This window comes from Trichechus manatus, unplaced genomic scaffold, assembly GCF_000243295.1.
Source record: "Trichechus manatus latirostris isolate Lorelei unplaced genomic scaffold, TriManLat1.0 scaffold00001, whole genome shotgun sequence".
Taxonomy (NCBI): domain Eukaryota; kingdom Metazoa; phylum Chordata; class Mammalia; order Sirenia; family Trichechidae; genus Trichechus; species Trichechus manatus.
In genome coordinates this window covers 8,988,867-9,013,960 of record NW_004443937.1, presented here as the reverse complement: position 1 = coordinate 9,013,960, position 25,094 = coordinate 8,988,867, and the positions used below count along the sequence as shown (strand labels likewise).

The window sequence follows — 25,094 nt, the reverse complement described above, 5'->3', positions numbered from 1 at the left end:
AACAAGAAATACCCCCCAAAAAAACAGGAAAAAAAAAAAAAAAAACAACGAAAAAAGAAATGCTCTCAGGGATCCCTCTGCACGTCTGTGCAAGCTGAGAGGGTAGGTTCCAAGCCACGTAGCACTGCCTGGCCAGAACGATCTCCCAACTCAAGAAAAGGAAAAGAAAACAAGCAAACAATTCAAAACAAACAAACGAACAAAAACCCTGGGATCCCACCTGTAAGTAGCTCTACCCTCGAACGGAGCCCCGCAGCCCCTCAGGAAGAAGCAAAGATGGCGCACGGAGCCAGGTATTTGAGCAAAAGGAGGGGGAGGTGGTTAGCGGTAAGGAAGAAATCAAAATAAGTGGAAAAAAAGCAACACCAGCAGCCAACAAATGGCACTCAGAGAGCCAGCTAGTGCAGGCTGGTGGAATCCAAGCAACCGGTGCTTCCCAGACAAGAGACTGTGTCCACGGGAAGCAGAGGAGGCTGAGTGTTGGTGAAGAAAGGTAGGGGGTGGGAAAGCATGTATCACAAATTACTGGAGCTCCTCAGCCCTTCAGGAAGAAGCAAAGATGACGCACGGAGCCAGGTATTTGAGCAAAAGGAGGGGGAGATGCTGAGAGGTAAGGAAGAAATCAAAAGAAGCAGAAAAAAACAGCACCAGCAGCCAACAAATGGCAGTCAGAGAGCCGGCCCGTTCGGGTGTGTGGAATCCAAGCAGCCCATGCTTCCCAGACAAGAGATTGTGGCCACAGGAAGCAGAGGAGGCCGAGTGGGGGTGAAGAAGGGTGGGGGGTGGGAAAACATATATCACAAATTACTGGTTGTTTTGTCTCCCGCTGGAAGCTCCGTGAAGCTGCTTTCTCGTACCCCGTTTGCTGGTCTCCGATAGGAGTCCAAGATGGTAGAGCCGCGCTGCGTTAGCTGATAGGGGACCTCTACATGAATCTCTCCTCACTCTCCATTCTCTGTCAGTTTTATCATTCCATTTGGTGCTTGGCTGAGTTCTTTATCTCTTCATTTGATGTTTTAGGGTTTCAGGACTGTTATTTTCTCTGTTCGGCTTAGTTTTTCGGATCTTTGCTGTGGAGGGACGGCGTGGTGTTTCTACCTAGAGCGCCATTTTGCTGGAGGTGAACAGGGGTCTTTTTTTTTTTAAGAATTACTTAACTTTTAAATTTAAGGATAATACATGAACTTGATTAAACAGCACAGAAAGGTCCAGAGTGAGAAGTGTGTCACCTGTTGCCTGCTGTCCCTCCTCCTTCTGTGCAACTGGGGTTATTAGTTTTAGTTTACTAATGTCTCCTTCTAGAGAGATTGTATTCATACAGAAGCACAGATGTACACAGATGTCCCACATACTCCTGTTTTATACAAGTGGCAGCAACTTTACATGCTATTCTGCATCTTGCTTTTGTAGTTATATTTTGGGAATTGTTTCAGTAATAATTATAGCCTTCACTCTTACGTAGGGGGCTTTGGTGGTTCAGTGGTAGAATTCTCACCTTCCATGCAGGAGACCTGGGTTCGATTCCTGACTGGTGCACCTCATGAACAGTCAACACCTTTCTGTCCATGGAGGCTTGTCTGTTGCTAGAATGCTGAACAAGTTTCAGTGGAGCTTGCAGACTAAGACAGACTAGGAAGAAACGCCTGGTGATCTACTTCCAAAAATCAGCCAAGTAGAATCCTATGGTTCACAGTGCTCTGATCCCCTGCTGATCATGGGAGTGGTGCAGGATCTGGAAGCATTTTGTTCCATTGTGCATGGGGTCACCATGAGTTGGGGGCCAACCCCACAGCAGCTAACAACAACAACCACTGCTCTTAGAAGGGGCTTATCCTGTGCCAGACACTGGTCTAAATGCTTTACATGTATTAGCTCATTAGTCATCACATAACCCTGTGGGGTAGTTATTATTATTACCATCCCCATTTTAGGGCACAGAGAGGCCAGGAAGCCTGCTCCAGAGTTTATGTGCTCAGACACTACTCTAAGCTACTTATACAAGTGCATTAAACTGTTTATATAAACATATATAAACTACTTACATCCATTATTTTGGAAGAAAACGATATTCCACATCAGCAAATGGAAAACAGTTTGGTCTAAATAGAAGGATTCCATATGTTAAATGAAAATAAACTAGCTGGAGTCTGCCAGAGAGCAGCAGTGGAGACGCATTAAAGACACATTAGCGCCGAAGAACACCTTTCCTCGTGCCGTCCTCGGCAGGATTCCATGACAATTGGAAAGGGTGTAAGCCCCTCGATGTGGGAGTCTGTATTATTTAATAACACATGTAACTCCTAAAATCATCTTGCTAACACAGTGGCATCTCTTTTGCACTTTGGGAAACACTGACCTAGAGCGAGTTACCTGGACTCCACAGTTTCCCCCATCTGTGGAGTGAAGGCACGAAGCTGGAGGAGCTTTGAGAGTCCTTTCCAGCTTTGATCTTAATGCCACTGTGCCCTCAGAAGGAGAGGAGGGACGTGTCTCAGACTCAGAGCAAGGCAGGCTCCACTGGACCGCCACCCTGCTGGTCCCAGTGTGTGCGCAGTTTCGTCTATGGGTAGAACTGGGCCTAAGAAGGACTGGGAGATGAGGTTTCCCCTCTCGCCTCTTTCAGATCTCCTGCCGAGACAATCATTCACTCAGCACACACTTCTAGATCACCAACTGTGTCCAGAAGCATGAAACACAGCTTGTGTCCTCAACAAGTGCACAATGTGACAAGTGTCTTAATGAAGATATGGACATAGTGTGAGGGGACATGGAGGGGGCATCAAGAAGGCAACAAAGAAGAGATGGTATTTGATTTGGATCTGGATGGCGGTAGAAGTTTCCTGGGTGCAGAGGGAGGCAGAGGGAGAGCAAACAACACAGGGAGCAGGAATCAGGTGTGTGGGATGACAACTCTGAGCTCTTCTGCTCTGTCAGTCAGTGGTATTTGCTTCCAAGTCATTGTGTAAGGTTTGACCAGTTGGACTAAGATTGCTGTGGGTCATGGGGAGGCTAGAAGGGAAGGAAGTCTGCCTTTTGAGATTCATTCAGTGGCAAGGGACAGAAATCCAGTACAAACTGGCTTTTATAAAAATGACAATTGAGTCACATGAGCTGGTAGCTCAAGTGTAGCTGGATCCAGCACTCGCACAACACCTTAGGGAATCATTTCCTTTGTGTTGACCTTAGGACCGGGCAGACGTCCCCCACATGATGATAAAGATGTCCCCCAGCACTGCAAGCTCACTCCCTACCAGCTCAGCCCTGCTAGTGGAAAGAGAGCACCCCTTCCCAGTGCTTCAGCAGAAGTCCCAGAGCTGTCTCTGATTGGCCTGGCTGGGATCATGACCCCAGTCACTGTGGTCAGATTAACATAGTGTTTACTGATTGGCCAGGCCTGGGTCTTGTGCCCACTGCTAGAAGTAGAGGGTGCAGTCAGTTTCATGAACCACATACACTGACAGTGGTGAAGGGGAATTCTGGGGATTTTCTCAAAGAAAATCTGGAAGGTGTTTCAGAAGAAGGAGGACTGGATGATCCTGCAGAGAAAAACAACAGATGTCCACTGAGGGGGAGTAGCTGGGGGAAGGTAAGGAAGTGGCTCCGTTGGGTAGTGCTCAAATGAACGAGCACCTAATGTTCTACCTGTAAGCTCTTCCTCCAACCGGCTTGGCTCCTGCTCCTCCTGGCCTTAATGCCCATTCTGCTCCCTTTGTCTGGAGCACTCCATCGTCACCCCATGCCCTGTTCACCCAGCTAGCAGCTACCCTTCATTCAGGGTTCACTTGAGATATCCCTTTCTCCAGGAAGACTTCCTTTAGCACCTGTACTCCCCTCATCAAGGAGCCCTGGTAGTGCAATGTTTAAGCGCTTGGCTGCTAACTGAAAGTTTGGGGGTTTGAATCCACTAGGAGCTCTGTAGGAGAAAAGACCTGGCGATCTGCTCCTGTACAGATTATAGCCTAGGAAACCCTATGGGGTAGTTCTGCTCTGTCCTGTAGGGTCACTATAAGTCAGAGTTGACTCGACAGCACACATCAGCAACACTCCCCTCATCATAACACTTATCACATCATGTGATAATTATGTGTTTAATTGTCTGTCTCCCCAATAGAGTGTGTACTTTGTGAGGGGAGAGACCCTATCTGTCTTCCACATTGTAGTATTTTCAGTACCTAGTGTAGTAACTAAGGTCCCTAGGTGGCACAGATGGTTTCCACTCGACTACTAATTGAAAGGTTGGTGATTCAGAACCACCCAGCAGTGCCAGAGAAGAAAGGCCTGGCAATCTGCTTTCATAAAGATTACAGCCAAGAAAACCCGACGGAGCAGTTCTACTCTGAACACATGGGTTTTCTATGAGGGCGAATTGACTTGATGGCAACAGGCTTGGTTTGGTGCAGTACCTGGCACACAATAAACTTCTCAGTAAATATTTATGATTGAGGGTGTAGCTGTCCTATTCTTCCAATATATTCACCAGGTCAAAGGCAGTAGAACTGTACCTCCCCTATTTCATCCTTACTCCCTCCCCCTTCTCTGCCTCCTTTCCTTCCTTTCTCTCCCTCCTCTCCCTTCCCGTCTTCCTCCCTCCCTCCCTCTCCTTTCCTTCCATCCATCCTTCCATCCGTGCAAATAAATATTGGTACTTATTGGGTTCCAGTCTTTGCTTATTACAGGGGATATGATCATGAGCAAGGTCCTGGCCCTCATGGACTTTGCACTCTTGCATCTGGGGAGACACCATCTATAAACATGCAAAATGAATAAATAAGATAGGGATTATAAATTCTATGGAGAACATAGGCTACACAGAATGTGGGTGGTGAGATTGAAATTCTGGGGCTTTTCTTTTCCTTCAAGAATGTCTTTGGCATGCATTAGCCCAAGTTTTCACCCGTACACAAATGTTGGAGGCAGAGAGCTTGATGTGGCCAGGGATGGCCCTGCCTGTGGGACAGAGGAAGCCCTTATAGACTGCATTGTTGAGAAGCTGTTTTGTAACAACTGATCCTTATCCTGCCCGAGCATGTCCCTTTATTGATGCTGTAAACTTCCAGACTCTATTTACCTTCTTTTGCATTTAAATGAGGGTCTGAAGGACAGGACAGATAATACTTTCCTGTTTTCATGATCTGAGGACCTGGGAAGATGCAAAAGGCAACATATACTCAGCAAAAGGCAGCATGAGTACCAGAAAAGACAACACCTAGGGGTCAGAAGACCTGGCCTTAGAGGGTGGCTTTAACAAACAAATTTATTTTCTCACAGTTTAAGACGCTAGAAGTTTGAATTCAGAATGCCAGCTCTAGAGGAAGGCTTTCTCTCTGTCAGCTCTGGAGGAAGGTCCTGTCTCTTCAGCTTCTGCTTCCTGGTTCCTTGGAGATCTCCGTGTGGCTTCGCATCTGTCCTACCCCATCTCTGCTTCTCTGACTTGCTTATCTTTTTTATGTCTCGTAACACACCCTACACTAATCCTGTCTCATTAACATAACAAAGACAGCCCATTCCCAAATGAGATTATAACCACAGGCATAGAGGTTAGGATTTACAAAACATATTTTGGGGGGACACAGTTCAATCCATAACAGATAGAGATAACTGCTGTCAAATTGACTCTGACTCATGGCAACCTTATATACAATAGAATGAAGTATTGCCTGGTCCTGTGTCATCCTTACAATCGCTGGCATGTTTGAGTCTATAGTTGCAGTTATTGGGCCAGTTCATCTCACCGAGGGTCTCCCATGCCCTCACTGGCCCTGTATGTCACCAAACATGATGTCCTCCTCCAGCAATTGATCCCTCCTGATATGTCCAAAGCAAGCGGGTCAGACAGTGTTCTATTGTGATCCATAAGGTTTTCATTGGCTAATTTTCAGAAGTAGACTGCCAGGCCTTTCTTCCTAGTCTGTCTTAGTCTTGAAGCTCCACTGAAAACTGTTCACCATGGTGAACCTTCTGATATTTAAAATACCAGTGGCATAGCATTCAGCATCATAGCAATATGCAGCCAACAGAGTACGACAAGCTAAAAGACAGGTGGTGTTCTGGCTCTTACATTCAGAGAATCCGTGAGTCCAAGAACAGCGATCAGAACTCTCCCTGCACGGTCCTTCTCAGCTGGTGGCTGGACTGTTCAGAGGAGGCCTCCCTGATAGACTTTGGAGGTCTGGAAAGTGACCCCCCGCCCTTCATCTCCCATTAAGCTGAGTGGGTGCCTCAGAGGAGCCTCTCAGAGATCCCAAGTTGAAGACTGGGTCTCGGCAAGTTGGCCTCAGCTGACCTCCCACATCCATCCACTTCTGCCCCCATCCCAGCCCTGGACATGCCGCTGTCAGCCATGCACCTCCAGTTTACAGAACATTTTCCCACTCAGTCCCTCCTCTGATCTTCACCATGCAGGACAGAGGGGACACCCTCTCCCATAGTCACCTAGCAAGTAAACCAGGTCTCCCAAATCTTCGTGAGGTACAGGCCCCTTTCATCCCTATTTTATGGTTGAGGGAGGGCTAATGGGAAGGCAGCACAACCATGTGCCCATTAAGCCCAGGCTCTGGAGTCAGCCACCTTGGCTTTGAACCTTGGCTCTGTCATTTACTAGCTTTGTGACCTTGAGAAATGTACTTTTCTAGGCCATGGTTTCCTCATCTGTAAAGCAGGGATCATAATGGCACCTGCCTCCTAGGGTTTTTGTGAGAAATGAATGAGTTAATATATATATAAAGTGCTTAGAACAAGACCTGGCATGTAGTAAGTAAGTGCTCAGTATTTGTTAGCTGCTGTCATTGCTGTTATTGTTATCACACTGCCTCCCAGGACTGGGGTAAGGACTAACGGAAATGTTCCTTGGGGTAAATAAAAAAAGAGGTTTACAAACTCTAAAGTAATAGATAACAGCAAATAGATAAGATTAAATATTATTACACATCCTGGACTGGCAAAATTGAGTAGAATTTCCTAGGCTATAGTACTAAGGACCTTCCATACTGAAGCTAATTTTTCAGGTGGGCTGAAATAAAGGAAATGTAGGGTAGGCTTAGTTAGACCCATTTCAAAGAAGCTTCCAAGTAAGCTTTTCAGTGACAGCTATCTGACATATGTCATCCTGGGCACATTGAGTTCACTTCATTGCTACTCCTGGGATCAGGACCCATCAATTGGATCAGAGGGAGTTTGACATCAGGGTACTCAGGGCTGTATTCTCCATGCATGGGACTTCTGGAATACAGTTGAGAGACTGTGCTGGGAAGTTTGGCTTTTTAGAGAGCTGGAAGAATACTTCTAGGTTCAAGAAGAGTAGAAATCTAGGCAAAGGAAAATGTGGGAGCTGTGATGCTGACCTTGGGTGAGTGAATGGCTGGATGGATGGACGGAAGGAAGGATGGATGGGTAGATGATTAGATAGGAAGATCTGGTTGCAAATAGAAATGCTGTCTCTTCTTCCACCCTACTCAACACAAGTGATAGAATTACTGTGAAATAAGTAGACCTCAGAAGCTGAAATAGGAAACATGGAATTTACAAGGATCATTGAACCCAGAGAGGAATGGAGTCCAGAAATGAATGGCACCTGCAAAGTGGCGGTGGAGCAAGGGAACCAGTGGTATCTGTGAATGTGGAGGGATAGAGAAAAGCCTTAAAAATGGGAGATTGTGGGGGCCCTGGAGACAGACTTCAGCAGGCATTCCCAACTCTGAGCCACATTAAGTTCCTGGAAACCACAGTGAAAAGAGGCAACTGCTTTGGTTATCTACAAGCCTGCAGTAATTCCTTTTGGCCACTAGATGCCAAGACTATGTCCATACGAAAAACTCTGGTCCATTTAGTTTGGAAACGATCTCAGTAGAACTGGCATAATGAATGGTTAAAGTCAGCAAGAAAGGAGCCTCTAGGGGCTTTGGGACAACTTCCAATAAGGAAAAATGGGTGGAATGCAGAGAAGAGGGAAGAGGGCTCCCTCTGTTTACACCAAGACCTACAGAAGAAAAATTGATTGTATTTTAATTCATTTACTGTTTTGAATATTTGGGAGGTTTTTAGAATGAAGGAAGAAAAGAGGAACATGGTATCAAATACGTTTTTTCACATTAGCTAATGTTCTCCCAAGCCTGTAAGCGTTTTGCTGATGTTACGGTCAAGCAAGTCATTTCAAAGTTCTTTAACCCTCGGCCCAAATCAGGGAGGAGGAGGAGAGTGATAGCTAAGGCCTACATGGATCTTACCATGTTGTAGGTATTGTTCTCAGGACTTTACAAAAATTAACTCAGTTAGTCCTTACCACAAACCTATGAGGTAGGTGCTGTTATCCCCATTTTATAGACGAGGAAGCAGAGGTCAGAGAGGTTCCATGATTTGCTCAAGGTCACACAGTGGCTAAGTGGCAGCATCAGGATTCTGTCCTGACATTTGGCCCCAGAGTCCATATTCTTAACTACCATGCCCTACAACAGATGGTGTCCCCACTGGCTCTTGGCCTATGGCAAAGGGAACCCACTGAGCAACAGATCAAGTCTGTGATTTAACAATAACAGTCAGAAGAATTCCTCATTCTAACAAGATCGCTTTGCAGGACTTCGAATGAGAATGCATAGTGTTATACACTGGCCAGAATTCATTGTGTGAACTCCCAAGTTCCCTGACTTACAGGCACTGGGTAGGCGGGAGCACATCCCATCCCTGGTGGTGGGTCCTGGTGGGAGCCTCTGCTTAATTAGTTGCTGTAATTATACAAACAGCAAGAGAAGAGAATGAACAAGGTTCAGAAGCCATGGATTCCATAAATTTCTTGTGCTTCTTAGCATAGGGAGATGATCTTAAACTTAATATTGTAAAGGAAAAGTGTACTCCTAGTTGGAAACCAGTTGGAGGCAGAATGCTGTTGGTTTGGGACTGCCCAGTCTTTCTAAGGCTGCCAAAAGGATTCATGTCTGCTGAGAAAATGGTAATGAATTAAGGAAACAGTATGATATGGTAGAAAAAGTGGTACATTAAAGGCAAAAAATCAGATTTCCAGTCTAGTCAAATATACACTTAACCATATGACCCTCCATTCCACTTCTAGGTATTCACCTAAGAGAAATGAAAACATATGTCCACATAAAAACTTGTACGCAGATGTTCATAGCAGCTTTATTTATAATAGCTCAAAACTATAAACAACCCAAATAGCCATCAACAGATGAATAAGCAAATTGTGGTATATCCATCCAATGGACTACTACTCAGCAATAAAAATGAATTACTGATGTTTGCAACAATATAGATGAATCTCAAAAAAATTATGCTGAGTGAAAGAAGGCAGACCCAAGAGTTTACTGTGTGTGATTCCATTTATATTAAGTTCTAGAACATACAAAACAAATCTATAGTGGCAGAAAGCAAAATCAGAGGTTGCCTGGGGCTAGGCGTCAGGGTGGAAATTGACTGCGAAGGGGCACGAGGGATCCTTTTAATGTGACAGAAATGTTCTGTATCTTATCTTGATTGTGGTGGTGACTACATGGATGTAAAGTCTGGAGAATGCACTGATACACTGTTTGATCTTAAATAAGCCACTTTGCCTCCCTGGGCCTCAGTTTCCCTATATGTAAAAGTTGGTGGTTGGATTAGATGATGCCTAGGATTTCTTCAGACTCAAAAATTCCCTTGTTATAATAGTATCCGATGTTTATTATGGAAGTAGAGTAGAGTAGTAAAGGGAAATTTGCTTTACAAGAGGTCATTTTATAGCCAAGGATGAATTTATTTAGGACATGGAATAGCTACTGGGTTATCTAATAACTCCTTTTGGGGACAGAGCCACTTGCAGGCCAATTTTACTTAAGGGAACAGCTGAAAAAATAATTTGTACGTGAGTAAGAAGGATGTTCCTCATGGAAGCCCCCTGACCACCTGAGGATGGGCTTTCCTGCTGACACTTGGGGAGGAGGAACAAGAGTTACGCTGACAAGTCTGCAGAGGACAGCTGAGGAAGGACCAAGTTTGCCGTATCACCTCTGAGAACCTCCAAATGCTCAAGGGCTATGGTTACCCTTTTTAATTTCCTCTTTGCTAGCCATGCCTGGCACTTGTTGTTATTGGTTGCTGTTAAGTTGGCTTCGACTCATGAGGATCCCATGTTCAACAGAACGAAATATTTTTTGTCTGGTCCTGTGCCATTTTCATGATCGTTGGTATGTTTGAGTTCATTGTTGCGGCTATTGTGTCTGTCCATCTCATTGAGGATTTCCCTCGTCTTTGCTGGCCTTCCACGTTGTCAAACATGATGTCCTTCTCCAGCGATCCGTCCCTCCTGATGACACATCTAAAATAAATGAGTCAGTCTTGGAAAATATTCTGTGATGCATAGCGTTTTCATTGGTTAATTTTCAGAAGTAGATCTCCAGGACTTTTTTCCCATGGGTGACCCTGCTGCTATTTGAAACACTGGTGACATAGCTTCCAGCATCATAGCAACATGCAAGCCACCATGGTACAGCAAACTGACAGATGGGTGGTAGACCTGGAACTTAGTAAGAGCTTAATGCCAGGTGTCAGTGATGATGATGATAATGGTGAAGCTGCTACTGCTGCCACTTATCATCATTTCCAGTCCTAGAGAGCTGGTGCAAAAATAAAGAAGTGTGAAAAATTTATAGCGTTACCGTGGTAATCTCTGCCATGGGAATGCAATGTCTTTACTTTGTATTTTTGCTTTCCTGTATTTTCTAATGTTGCACAATAAGCAAGTATTGCATCTATAATAATTAAAGTTTATATGAACTTAAAAAGTAAAGAAGTATGGGGGTTCAGAGTGTGGTGTGGGAAGAGGGCAGGGGCAGATCTGACTGGAGCACAGAACCTTGTAGGGGGCTGGAGCCAGAGGGCTAGCCCACACTGGGCCATAACAGGCTGCTGACCTCCTGCATTTGTGTGTCCCCAGGTCATGAAAACCTACCACATGTACCATGCAGAGAGCATCAGTGCAGAAAGCAAGCTGAAGGAGGCTGAGAAGCAGGAGGAGAAGCAGTTCAACAAGTCAGGAGACCTCAGCATGAACCTGCTGCGGCACGAGGACCGGCCCCAGCGCCGCAGCTCCGTGAAGAAGATTGAGAAGATGAAGGAGAAGGTGAGTGGGGGCTCCAGGCAGGAAGGGGAGGGGCCGTGCTCCCAGCAGAGAGCCCTGGGCTTCTAAGTGCCCTTCTTCCCTCCAGACTCTGGGGCTGTGGGGTGGACAGGTGCTGCCAGCACCTGCTTCCTTGGAGGTCAGTGTCATGCAGGAGGGAGGGCCAGTCATGCCTCTGTTGAACACATGTGAGTCCTGGCCTAGCACCGGTCACCAGGTGGGGAGAGGAGCTCAGCTGACAAGAGAGCTGAACTGGGAAGAGATTCCCACCCAGTGAGCACATTCTTGGTGGGTGTGATGGGAGCTACTTAGCCAGTGGAGTGGGGTCTTGCTCCAGAGCCCAGTTTGGTGGCTGGGGGGCTAGTTGTGACTGAATGTGCCCTGCCAGGAGGGAAGAGCACTAGGCTTCCAGTCAGCATATGCAAACCTGGTGAAGGGCCCATTTAGAAATGGCCATTTCCAAACCAAAGACGGGTTCAAGTCTACCCAGAGGAGCCTCTGAAGAAAGGCCCTGGCAATCTACTTCTGAAAAATCAGCCATTGAAAACCCTATGGAGAGCAAGTCTACTGTGACACACCATGAGTTGGAGCTGACTCAACAGTAGCTGGTTAGGGCATTGTGGAAGGAGTGCTGGCTTTGGAGTCAGGCTGGGACTTGAAAATACAGGTAGTCAGTCCCCTGACTTATGCCATATTCGAGGTATGACGAACAGCACTTAGGACTGTTCATTTTTGTTTTTTACATCTTATCATTGGTAATATGTTGCAGCACGTAATTTGCTGCTGTTACCATTCTCAGATGTTCACTCACAGATGTTCAGTTTTATGATTTACTGTTCAAAACACTGCGGATTTATAAAGATATTGAGGATAAAAGGTAATAATAATGAAATCTAAAAAAAAAAAGTGAGATATTTGACTTATGTCAGAACCGACTTACTACAGAGTCATCAGAATGGAACCCCATTGTAAGTCGGAGACTACTTGCGCTACATTTACGATACCTCTCTGAGCCGCAGTTGTCATATCTGTACAGCAGATTCCTTGGACTATTACCAGGGATAGCAGATAGACTTATCTCTCATGTCAACTCTGATTGATTGGCAGTGGCTCCCTGGAGCACTGTGTTGAGGACTGTGCGTTCCTATCCAGGCTTAATTAAAAAGAGTGCCGTGATCAATTAATGATGTCTGTCATGGTGGGGGAATATAGAGGATGATGTACATGCTGCTTTTTTGTCATCCCCAGGCTAGGTGACTTCTAAAATTCCTTTCTTAAAGGGTTTTCTTATTGAATTTTCTGCATTCATTTATTTCATGCAGTCATTAAACATTTCCTGAGATCTTTCTGTGTGCCACACGTTGTGCCAAATGTTTATCTGGGTATCTGTGAGTCCAATTCTGTGATATTATGATCCTTTAGCTCTAAAAATTATAGGAGGTTGGGTGGGAACAAAACTCAACAGGACCTGGGTAAACTGGAAAAGTGGCTGGGGGCAAATAGGATGAAAGTTCAGGGTAGTTACCAAAGGCAAAAAAAGTATGCTTTACAATAAACCAGGCAGGGACCCAATTAAAAACTGGGCAAAGGATTTGAATAGACATTTCTCCAAAGAAAATGTATAAGTAGCCAGTAAGTACATGAAAAGATGCTCAATATCAGTAGTCATTAGGAAAATGCAAATCAAAACTACAATGAGATGCCACTTTACACCCATTATAAAGCTAACCTGTTGCATCCATTCTGACTCATAGCGACCCTACAGGACAGAGTAGAACTGCCCATAAGGTTTCCAAGGAATGACTGGTGGATTTGAACTGCTGACCTTTTGGTTAGCAGTCAAACTCTTAACCACTGTGCCACCAGGGCTCCGTTACACCCATTAGGATGGCTAAAATAAGACAGACAGTAATAAGTGTTGGCAAAGATATGGAAAAATTAGAACCCTTCAACTTTGCTGGTGGGACTGAAAAATGGTGTAGCCAGTTGCTTTAGAAAACAGTCTGGCAGTTCCTCAAAATGTTAAACAAAGAATTACTGTATTACTTAACAATTCCACTCTTAGGTATCTGTCCACCCAAGAGAAATGAGAACATATGTCTGCCCAAAAACTTGTACATGAACGTTCATAGCAATATTATACATAATAGCCAAAAAGTAGAAACAACCCAAGTATCCATTAACTGATGAATGGAGAAATAAAATGTGATATATCTATACAATGGAATATTATTCAGCCATAAAAAGGAATGAGTTCTGATACATGCTACAGCAGGGATGAACCTTGAAAATGTTATGCTAAGTGAAGGAAACCAGACACAAAACACCATGCATTGTATGATTCCATTTATGTGAAATGTCCAGAATAGGCTAATCTATAGAGATGGAGAGTGACTGCTAATGGGCATGGGGTTTCTTTTTCGGGTGATGAAAATGTTCTAAAGCTAAAAGTGGTGATGGTTGTACAACTCTGTGAAAATACTGAAAAACAAAAAACAACCAGGGAAGGAATTACAGGACTCTGAAAGAGGGAAATGTAAAGGGGTAGATCAAGTACTAGCTAAGGAGTCTGGAGGGTAATGTATAGTTCAGATTTGTGTGCTAATTAGCCATTTGGCTCTTGGTCAAGCTGCCTCTCTTTAGTTCTCATTTCCTCACCTATAGATTGGATGAATTAACTAAGATACCTCTAAAATCCTTTCCAGATATAAAATTTTATGAGTGCATGAAGGGCTGAAAATGTCTCAAGGTCAAAGTGGGCCACTGGAGATGAGCCAAGAGTATCCAAACTCTCCGTGGGGGTTGGGTGCATGGCAGTACCAGGTGTAACTACCAGGAGAAGTCTCTTTCTGGAAATTCCCAGAGTAAGAGGACCTGGAGAAAAGCCAGAGGATATCTCTGAAGAGAATTAAAAGGTTGACAAAGGGGACACCTCTGCTAAAAAGCTAGGAGAACTCCATCTAGAGTAAGGAAGGTTTAAGAGTGTCTAGAAAGAGAGGAAATCCTGATTCTTTAAGGAAGCCTACCCTTTTGTCTGGCGCTCTTCTTCCAAAAGGTCACTGCCTTGAAAACCCTATGGAACAGAGTTCTACTCTGTCACATGGGGTTACTGTGAGGTGGAATCGACTTGGTGACAACTAACAATAACAACAACAACATCCTTTTGCTCTAGGAGTCCCTGCAGATGTTAACCCACTCAACTGCTAACCAAAAGGTTGGAAATGCGAGTCCATCCAGAGGCATCTGGAAAGAAAGGCCAGGCAATCTACTTCCAAAACATCAGCCACTGAAAACCCTACTGGGGTGCCTGTTCTCACCACTGCCATTGAACATAGCATTTAGAAGTCCTAGCCAGAGCAATAAGATGAGAAAGAGAAATAAAAGTTATCCAGACTTGAAAAGAAGAAGCAAAATTATCTCTATTTGCAGATGATGTGATCCTATACATCCTGCCCTCCGTATCCATGGGTTCTGCATATTCAACCAACTGCAGACAGAAAATATTTGGGAAAAAAAAGTGATATGTAGGCATACCCTGCTGTAGCCTCCCACCATTTCACAGATCCTCAATCTCTCTCCAGCACTCGTTGTTTGAGCATTGTTTGCCTGGAGTCTGACGTTTACTATGTACTTAGGCCTACAATAGTTGCATCTGTACTGAACATGTACAAACTTTTTTCTTGTCATTATTCCCTAAACAATACAGTATAACAACTATTTACATAGCATTTACATTGTATAAGGTATTATAAGTAATCTAGAGATGATTTAACGTATATGGGTGGATGTGCACAGGTTACATGCAAATACTATGCCATTTTATAGAAGAGACTTGAGCATCTGAGGATTCTGGTATTCGCAGGGGGTCCTGGAACCAATCCCCAATGGATTCTGAGGGACGACCGTATATACAAAATCCCAAAGAGTCCACAAGAAAACTTCTAGAGCTAATAGATGGATTTAGCAAAGTTGCAGGGTACAAGGTCAACAAACAAAAATCGCTTGGGTTTCTATACAGCAGCACTGAGAAATGAGAAAGGGAAATTGGGGAAACAATTCCATTTACAATAGCATCTAAGAGAATAAAATACCTAGGAATAAATCTAGCCAGGGACATGAAGGACTTATACAATGAAAATTATAAAACACTGCTGAAAGAGATTAATTTGATGACCTGTGGGACATATAACTCCCACCTACATTTTATGCCTCTGGGGTTTCTTGGGAAGCTGTTTTCTCACTTATAGTGCATGCTGCTTCAAGGCTAAGGCCTGTAGAACTGTTTGAAACTGAAGAAATGGGGGTGTGCCGCAAATTACTGATTTTACAGGATATTGTATTAGGTAGAGCATCCTATAGGTGTGATTTTGCAAAACTTTTGTCTTTTTTGGCTCTTATACTGGGAGATAAGCTTATATCTCCATGTTCCTGTGTGTTATTTGAAAGTAGTGTTACTCGCAATGATTCCATGTTCACGTTGAGTACCTCCTTTTCAGGTGCCATTCATTGTATGCACCTGTGATCCCACCAACCATATCCCCAGAGTCTACAGGAACATAGGTGTCCCGCATAATCCTGGCCCCAGAGTCCATAGGGATTTAGGTGTCCCACATATTGCCAATAATACCTACCAAGAATTCAGATACATTCAATGATTCAGCATGCCTTTCATTACTGAAAACACATGGTATTAAAAAAAAAAATTTCAAAGCAGAAAATAATTTGGTCACCAAAGTGTTAAAGAAGACCTAAATAATGGAAAAAAGTTCCATGTTCATGGATTGGAAGACTTAATATTATTAAGATGTCAATACTACCCAAAGCCATCTGTAGATTCAACACAATCCTGATCAAAATCCCGACAGCTTTCTTTATAGAAATGAAAAAACTAGTCCTCAACTTTGTATGGAATTTCAAGAGGCCACGAAAAGCTAAGTCAATATTGAAAGAGAAGAACAAAGTAGGAGGACTCACACTTCCTGATTTTAAAACATACTATACAGCTGCAGTAATCAAAACAGCCTGGTACTGGTGTAACAATAGACACAGAGACCAATGGAATAGAATTGAGAGTCCAGAAATAAACCCACACATCCTTGATCAACTGATTTTTGACAAGGATGCTAAGTCCATCTGATGGAGAAAGAAGAGTCTTTTCAATATATGGTACTGGAAAAATTGCATTTCCACATGCAGAAAAATGAAACAGGATCTATGCCTCACACCACACAAAAACATATTCAAAATGGATTAAGAATCTAAATGTGCAAACTAAAATCATAAAATTCTTAGAAGAACAAACAGGGGCAACACTGCCAGGCCTAGCTTTCAACAATGAATTATCTAATATAATAACAAAAGCACAAACAGTAAAAGACAAAATAAGTAAATGGGACCTCATAAAAATTAAAAACTTTTGTTCATCAAAAGAATTTACCAAAAAAGTGAAAAGACAAGCTACTGACTGGGAGAATATCTTTGGAAACTGTATGTCCGATGAAAATCTAATAATCTAAATATATATAAAACTTAGACAACTTAACAACAAAAAGACAAATAACTCAGTCATACAGTGGGCAAAGGACTTGAATAGACCTTACACCAAAGAGGAATTCAAATGGCCACCAAACACATGAAAAGATGCTCAATGTCATTAACCATCAGAGAGATGCAAATCAAAACCATAATGAGATACCATTTCACTCCCACTAGGATGACTAAGATTTTTTTTTTAAAGAAATATTGACAAGGATGTGGGGGAAATTGGCATCTGTATCCATTGCTGGTGGGAATGCAAAATGCTGTTGTGGAAAACAGTGTGGTGGTTCCTCAAAAAACTAAAAATAGAACTACCATACGACCCAGCAACTCTACTCCTAGGTATATACCCCCCCAAAGACTTGAAAGCAGACTCAAAGATTTGTACACCAATGTTCTTTGCAGCACTATTCACAATAGCCAAAAGGTGGAAACAACCAAAATGCCCATCGACAGATAAATGGGTAAAACAAATGTGGTACATACATACAATGGAATACTACTCAGCCACTAGGAGAAATGAAGTCTTTATACATGCTACAGTATGGCTGGAGCTGGAAGACATTATACTGAATGAAATAAGTCAGTCACAAAAGAACAAATATTTTATGACCTCACTTATATAAAAAAAAAAGAAAAAGCATATATAGAGAGAACAAAGTTTATTAGTGGTTACCAGGGGTGGGAGGGAGGAGAAATGGTGGGGGGGAACATTAATGGTGATGGAAAAATTGCATTGGCTAAGGGTAGGATTGCACAGCCAATTGTTGTCCTTCCTGTCAATAAGTTGTACACCTGTAAAAAGTTGAATTGGCAAAAGTTGTGAAATAGATAATATTTACAACAGTGACCAAAAAAAAAAAAAAAGAGTAGCTGTTAAGGCTGCTTGTGTACAACCAAACACCTCATGGGATTTGGTTTTTCATTTTGGAGGTTTAGGGTCATGGTTTCCTTGGACATCCCAGTTAATTGGCCTAATAACATGTTTAGTGCTTCTGTTCTACCTCCTAGTTTGTTGCGTATTTCTGGGGGTCTTAAAAGCTTGCCAGCGGCCATCCAAGACACAACAATTGGTCTCTTTTCACCTGGAGCAAAGGAGGAAGAAGGAGAGTCAGGAATAGGAGGAGGCTATGGAATGTGTGGCTAATTGCCTCCATGAATAACTGTCTCCTTTGCCATGAGACCAGAAGAACTGGATGGGCCTGGCTACCATTACTCAATATTTCGATTAAAGATTCTATAGAAGTCCATCAATGGGACTCATCAGTCTGAAAGGCCAGGGGGACAGCTTTCCAACCCACTTACTCTTTACTCCCTCCTGCCCAGGCTGGCCCAGCACGGAAGCAGCCTTCTAGCAAGGCAGTGGTGCTCCCAGCCAGGACTGGCACCTCCTGCTGCCCCAGCCTGCCTCTCCCCACCACTCACATCCAGACAGCCATCCTGCCTCCTCCTCTCCCTTCTGCCACTCTTCAGCCAGCAAAAAGCAGTCAATACCTACCTGTGCAGGGACCGTTCTGAGTTCTGCAGACCAACAAGGCAGGTCAGGTCCCTGACGTCACAGAACTTCCTTTCTAGTGGGAGACACAGACAGTCAACAAGTAAACAAAGAGATAAAAAACACAATTTCAGGCCATGAAAAGTGCTTATGAAGACAAACAGAGCAGGGCAAGGAGATAGAGAGCAAGAAGGGAAGAGGAGGGTGGGGGAAGTGTTTTAGTCAAGGCTGTCATCGAAGGCCGCTCTGGCCGTGTGACCTTGGACAAGGCCCTGGATGATGTGAAGGAGCAGGGGTGTAGGGATTTGGAAGAACATCTGCCAGGTAGAGGGAACAGCGAGTCTGACTGCCTCAAAGTAGTAATGAGCCTGACCTCTTGTACATCAATAACGAGGCTGGAGCTGGGTGAGCAAGGGCGGAGCGTGAGGGAAATGGGACTCTGCTCCAGAGGTGGATGGCAGTCATGGAGGGCTGTATACACCAGCCTCAGCAGCATGCTGTGGTGCTGGGAAGCCATGGAGGGTGTTGAGCAGCGCTCTATTATTTACACTCCAAGGCCCACCATGGTAGTGTGAGCCTCAGGGTCTACTCCAAGGGCCCATTTCCATAAATTCTCCAGCAACCACAAGAGTTACACGTTCCCTCCTCTCTGCTCCCACACCCTTTGTCTGTGACTGTCTTAGTCTCCTAGTGCTGCTGTAACAGAAATACCACAAGTGGGTGGCTTTAAAGAACAGAAATTTATTTTCTCACTGTTCTGGAGGCTAAAAGTCTAAATCAGGGTCTCAGCTAGGTCGATTTCTTTCTTGTCGATACTCCCAGGCATTCCGTGGTTCCTTGGCTTGTAGACAGTCTTCATGTGGCATCTGTCTCCTTCAGTATGTGTGTGCGCGTCTCTGCTGCTCTTTATACAACTTGAAAGTGATTAGGTTTAGAATCCACCCTACACTGATATGACCTCAAGTGATTGATTACATTACATTAAATTGGAAGGTAATTACATTAGATTAGATTGCACTCATAGGTACAGGGGTTAGAATTCCAATACATATTTTGGGGGGACACAATTCAATCTGTAAGAGTGGCCTTGGGGCAGGGAACACAAAAAGATTCCATCCTGCTGTCCAACTCTGACCCATTGGATGCAGCTGTCAGGGTTGCTGTGTTGAATGGTTTTTGAAGGCCTTGTCTGAGCTCGAAGGGAAGGAATTCTCTAGTTTATTCATGATTCTTGGATGAATGCCAGACAGGGGTAATGTGGCCCAAGAGCCAGGAATCTGCCAACCCTATGCTTGTCAAATAGCATCATAGTTGTCATTGGCTGCATATGTGCAAAGTAAGGTGAGTTTTTTGAGTACAGGCAGTCACTGGGTTACCTCAACTTACATACAACTCATAGTTACGAACCAACCCCCAGAAAGCCTATTTTATTAAAAATCTGAGGTACGTACACAATGGTTTGTAATAACAAATGGACACTATTTTGTGACGTGCATCAAAACATTATTATTATTACTATTATGTTAAAGATGTTTTAGTGTATCTGGAAGTGTTTCTTTAATGTTTTTTATGCATACAGAGGTACACTGTATACTAAGACAGACGTTTGACTGACTGAGGTTAGACATGAACTGTACCTAACTCTTCCGATTTATGTACAAATTCGATTGGAAACAGACTTAGGAACAGAACTCGTTCGTAATCCAGGGACTGCCTGTACAGGGCCCAAATCTTACTTACCTGACATTGAGAGGCATTCCAGATGTGCATGGGATTGACTCACAGGCATTCATCATAAAGGAAGTCACAAATCCCTCCTGTCAATGGCTTGGCTCTTACATCTACCCTTTTCTCCTTCCAGAGGCAGGCAAAGTATTCTGAGAACAAGCTGAAATGCACGAAGGCCCGGAATGACTACTTGCTGAATCTGGCAGCCACCAATGCAGCTATAAGCAAGTACTACATCCATGACGTCTCCGATCTAATCGATGTGAGTGCCCTGGGGAGTCTGGGGCTGGAAGAAGGGTTGGCCTTTGTCCTTAGCTAGCATTCTGGGGTGGCTCTGCTGGAGGGGAATGGCACCGAGGACTTGGGGCCTGGGAGATGAATCTTACCTCATAGTTTCTACTCTACGGGTGGGAGGTGGGCTTCTCCATGCCCTGCACGTTGAGTTGGGCATTCATATCTTCAACATGCACTTCCTAACTCCTTCCTTGACACCAAGCCGTATACTAGATTTGGGGGAGAATCACAGTTGATGCCCTGGGAGATTTCCCAGTATGGTAAAGGAGATGTTTATATGTTCATATCCCCTCCACCTTGTGTTCAGTCATCTAGCTGTGCACACACACACACACGCATGCACACACACACACACACACATGCACACACACACACACACACGCATGCACACAGACATACATGTGAAAGCAATTATTTAATGAGGCAGAATTACACAGATTGGCTTTATGTGGGAACATTATCTTGGGAGAAATTTGGCAGTTTAACAAGTAGAGAAAGGAACACGGACTCCTAAGTACCAGCTGTGCAGGACGCACTGTAGGAACAACCAGGCTTAGAGAAAGAACGCTGTGAGCGGCGCCACCGGGGGCGGCTTCTTTATTGTCTAGGTTGGAGCCAGGACTGTTTCTCGTCTTCCGCTTCCCCCGCAGACAGCGATCTGCCCCAGTAAATGGTCAATAAAGGCTCAGTGCTGGTTGATGCATCTTTGTCCTCTGACCTTGGTGTATCCCGTGAGGAAGTTAGAAGGTCACTGCCTTCCCCATCGCTGCAGAGGGGAGCCCGTTATCACCCTCACAAGGCACAGGGACCTGCCCTGCCCCTCCTCCTTCCTGTCCTTTGACTTTCCTGTTCAGTTTTAAGCCTTTTCATTTATTCATTTGCCAGATATTTACTGATCACCTACTGTGGTCGAGGACTTGAGCTGGGTGCTGGGGAGCAGCAGTGGACCGGAGTCAGCATATCTACCCTCATGGAGCTGACACTCTAGGGGATACGTTGATAGGAAAATGTTCCTACAGTGTGTCCTGCACAGCTGGTACTTAGGAGTCCGTGTTCCTTTCTCCACTTGTTAAACTGTCAAATTTTTCCCAAGATAGGTGTCACAGTGAGGGAGTGGAGGGGCCCGTGACCTAAACTTTGAGTAGGGAGAACATCAGGAAGGTTTCCTGGAGGAAGTGACCTCTAAACTGAAACCTGCAGGAAGAGCATTGAGGCAGGAGAAGAGAGGAGGAGTATTCCAGGCAGAGGCAGCTGCATGTGTGAAACCTAGGAAAGAGGAAGAACATGGGGGACTTGGGGGCCAAAAGAAGCTCTACTATTGCCCAAATCTGGGTCTCCAACTCCCTGTAAGGGCTTTGGTGTGATTTGTGTGGTCAATTTCAGAATGCACTAGGGCCTCTGGCTGACAGATCTAGCTGTGGAACAGGAGGTAACCATAACTTGCTAGGGTAGGAAAGGCAGCGCAGGCGGTCACCACCTCTGTGTACAGACTCTCATCCTACCTTCTCTATGTGTCTCTCTCTAAGTGCTGTGACTTGGGCTTTCACGCCAGCCTGGCCCGTACCTTCCGGACCTACCTCTCAGCCGAATACAACCTGGAGACCTCACGCCACGAGGGACTGGATGTCATCGAGAACGCAGTGGACAACCTAGACTCCAGAAGTGACAAGCACACGGTCATGGACATGTGCAACCAGGTCTTCTGCCCACCTCTCAAGTTTGAGTTCCAGCCCCACATGGGGGATGAGGTAGGCTTCTCCTGGGAGCCCATACCACGGCTGCTCCGGTCTGTTCTCCCACGTGATCCTGGAACACAGGTCGGGGGAGAACATCAGCCCTGGTTCTAGATGCAGGATGTTTACCTCAGAGGCCTGGGGTCAAGTTCATGGTTCATGGGCTTCCCCAGTCGAAGAATTTACTACTAACCTTGGGCTAACCTTGCTGACTCAAGTCCCCCATCTGCATAATTGCAGGTCCTTGTTGTTGTTGTTAGTTTCTGTGAAGTCCATGGCAACTCATGGCAACAGTATGTACAACAGAACAAAACACTGCTTTGTCATGCACCATCTTCACAATAGTTGGTATACTCAAGTCCATTGTTGTGGCCACTGTGTATTTTGAGTGCTTTCCAGCCTAGGGGGCTCGTCTTCCAGCGCTGTGTTAGACAGTATACACACTGGTGTAGTGGGTGCACCAGTTGAGCTCCTTATCATCATATTAGACAGTATTCTGTTGTGATCCATAGAGTGTTCATTGGCTTATTTTCAGATATAGATCACCAGACCTTTCTTCCTCATCTTTCTTAGTCTGGAAGCTCTGCTGAAACCTGTCCACCATGGGTGACCCTGCTGATACTTGAAATACTGGTGGCATAGCTTCCAGTGGCATAGCAACACACAAACCACCGCAGCATGACAAATTGAGAGATGAGTGGTGGTGCAGGGCCTCAGCTTCCCTTAAAAATTCTCCCAGTATTGTCTAGGAGACTCCAGAGAGTCCCACATCTGCTCACAACAGTCGCCTCAAGTTCCTTCCTCTGATGCCCGTGGACCACGTGAAGGCAGGGCCTCACCCAGCTTCACACAGCCACTCTGACTGGCGGCCTCCACCAGGGCGTGGTCTGTCTTCCCACAGTGGGAACCCCGGTCATACCAAGAGACCTAGTAACCTTCAGTGTTTGCTGTGCTGCCCAGATCCTTGCTGTATTCTGGAAAAATAATGGGGAGAGGGCACTTTGCCACTAGCCCCAAAGCAGCACTACCAAGTTTCACAAAATTCTTTATACAAATAGCTCCTTGAGCTTTTCTCTGACGTTCCTCCCTCTCTCTAGGGCTCAGGCCCTGGTCCCTGGAACTAGATGGTAGGATCCTATCCCACATCTGTCTCCCCATATCTGCCATCAGTGCACTCAGGGACACGTGCACAGAACTCCCTCCTATTGGCGCCGTTCCCTCCATTTAAAAATATCCCCCCGTATACATGGGAGCTGGGGAGACCCAGACTGAGAGTATATTAGACCCAGTTAGCCTCTGAATCCCAGTGGGAGTTCCACCGGGGCACCCACTACACCAGCGTGGTAGGGAGGGACAAGGAGGCCTTTAGGAGATGGCATTTCCTGTGTCCTTCAGATGGCTGCTCACTTTCTTCATTTGCAAAAGAGAGGCCTTCTGCAGGGCTTCAACACTGCTCCTCACTCATCCCCTCTGCCCTCATGTTCAGCCTTTCCAGATCATCACCTGGACCTGAAATTTCTGATCTCATGGTTACCACAGGTGACTGCAAAGTTTGAGTTGCCTAAGCCAATTGCTGTCAAGTCAGTCTTAACTCATGACAACCTCATGTGTGTCTTAGTAGAACTGTGCTCCATAGGGTTTTCAGTGGCTGATTTTTCAGAAGTAGATTGCCAGGCCTTTCTTCCAAGGCACCTCTAGGTGGACTCAAACCTTCAACCTTTTGGTTAGCAGCTGAGCCTTTTAAACATTTGCACCACCCAGGGTTGCTTAGTTAGTGGTAGATAACTAGCATCAGTGACAGAACCGCACTGTCCCTGACGATCTCAGCTGTGTTCTGGGGGGGATGAGGAACTGAGGCAAGGCAGTCAGGCCCAGCCCACAGGTAGCAATAGAGTCCTGGATGGAATAGGTGTAGAGGTTAGGAGAACAGCATTTCTCTTGGTTCTTCTCCTCCTCCGTCCCTCATCCAGTCAACCAACTGGGGAAAGGGATTAGGAGAGCCCGCCTCCCTGACCATTGACTGAAGTGTCTTCCTGCTGGAAATGGGAGCTCTCTCTGATAGTTTCCCATTCACCATCATTTCCATTGGCTTCTCTCAGGCAGTTGCTTTCTTACCACAACTTCCTGCCTCGCAATGAACTAATTGGTCTCACTAAATGAGATTATGTTAAAGTCCCTAGTAAACCCTCAAGCACTACACAAATGCAGATCATGGATGAGAGGCCACCATTGTAACGGCAGCGAGAGGGTGGACTTAGGAGTAGAAAGACCCTGCTTTGCCACGTACTAGCTGTTTAAACTGGGGCGGGTCACTTAAACTTTCCAGGCCTCAGTTTCCTCATCTGTAAATAGAGATACAAATGTTAGCAGCTGTCCTAGCTCCACACAGGTGATGAGGGCACTGGGCAACCACGGGCGGTGGCTGTTGTTTCTGCAGGTGTGCCAGGTCAGCGCTCAGCAGCCCGTCCAGACAGAATTGCTCATGCGGTACCACCAGCTGCAGTCCAGACTGGCCACTCTCAAAATCGAGAATGAGGAGGTGAGTGAGCCCCTTACCCCTGTAGGAGATTTCCTTACAGAGGCTGGTGTTTCCTGGGGAAACTCTCACCATGGAATGCATAAGAAGTTAAGGTTCATCCACAAGGTAGAATATTATACCACCATTAAAACCATGCACACCAACAATGGTTAATGGCTGGGGGAATGCTCACAAGATGTTAAATTAAGAAAAGAAAAAATAGGAAGTAGACCTCTGTTCAGTATGATCATAACTAGATAAAGTGTGTGCGTGCTCACATGCATAGAAAAAAGACTGGAAAGAGTACTCCAAAATGTCGATAGTGGTTGTCTCTGTGTTGTGTGATTATAGGTGGCTTCTATTTTCTTTCTTGTGCTTTTCTCTAGTTTCTGCAATGAGTTTATATTATTTTTATCACCAGGAATAATTATAGATGTCTTAAATTATACAATGAAATCAACAACTCAGGGCAAAGTAAACGTGCCAAGGATTTGGAACTCCAGGGAACTGGTTAGTCTTCCCACGCTCACATACCTCTCATGTGGCTGGTGACACAGAACTACCACGGTTGTTGTTAGCCACCATCAGGTCGGTCCCTGACTCATGGTGACCCCATGCGCAATGGAATGACACATTGCCTGGTCCTGAGCCATCTTCTTGAACAGTTGCAGATGGAATTGTGAG

At 45.0% G+C, this 25,094-nt stretch overlaps 1 protein-coding gene across 2 annotated transcripts in view; it reads left to right on the top strand.

Annotated features, from left to right (window-relative positions):
* SRGAP3 (SLIT-ROBO Rho GTPase activating protein 3) overlaps nucleotides 1–25,094 on the top strand; it is a 301,121-nt gene that overhangs the window by 205,346 nt on the left and 70,681 nt on the right. For both annotated transcript variants that reach the window (XM_004368295.2, XM_004368294.2), the window contains exons 5-8: nucleotides 10,922–11,107; nucleotides 19,999–20,127; nucleotides 21,686–21,907; nucleotides 24,330–24,431. In XM_004368295.2, coding sequence (XP_004368352.1) covers nucleotides 10,922–11,107; nucleotides 19,999–20,127; nucleotides 21,686–21,907; nucleotides 24,330–24,431 — 639 coding nt within the window. The remainder of the gene's footprint in view (nucleotides 1–10,921; nucleotides 11,108–19,998; nucleotides 20,128–21,685; nucleotides 21,908–24,329; nucleotides 24,432–25,094) is intronic.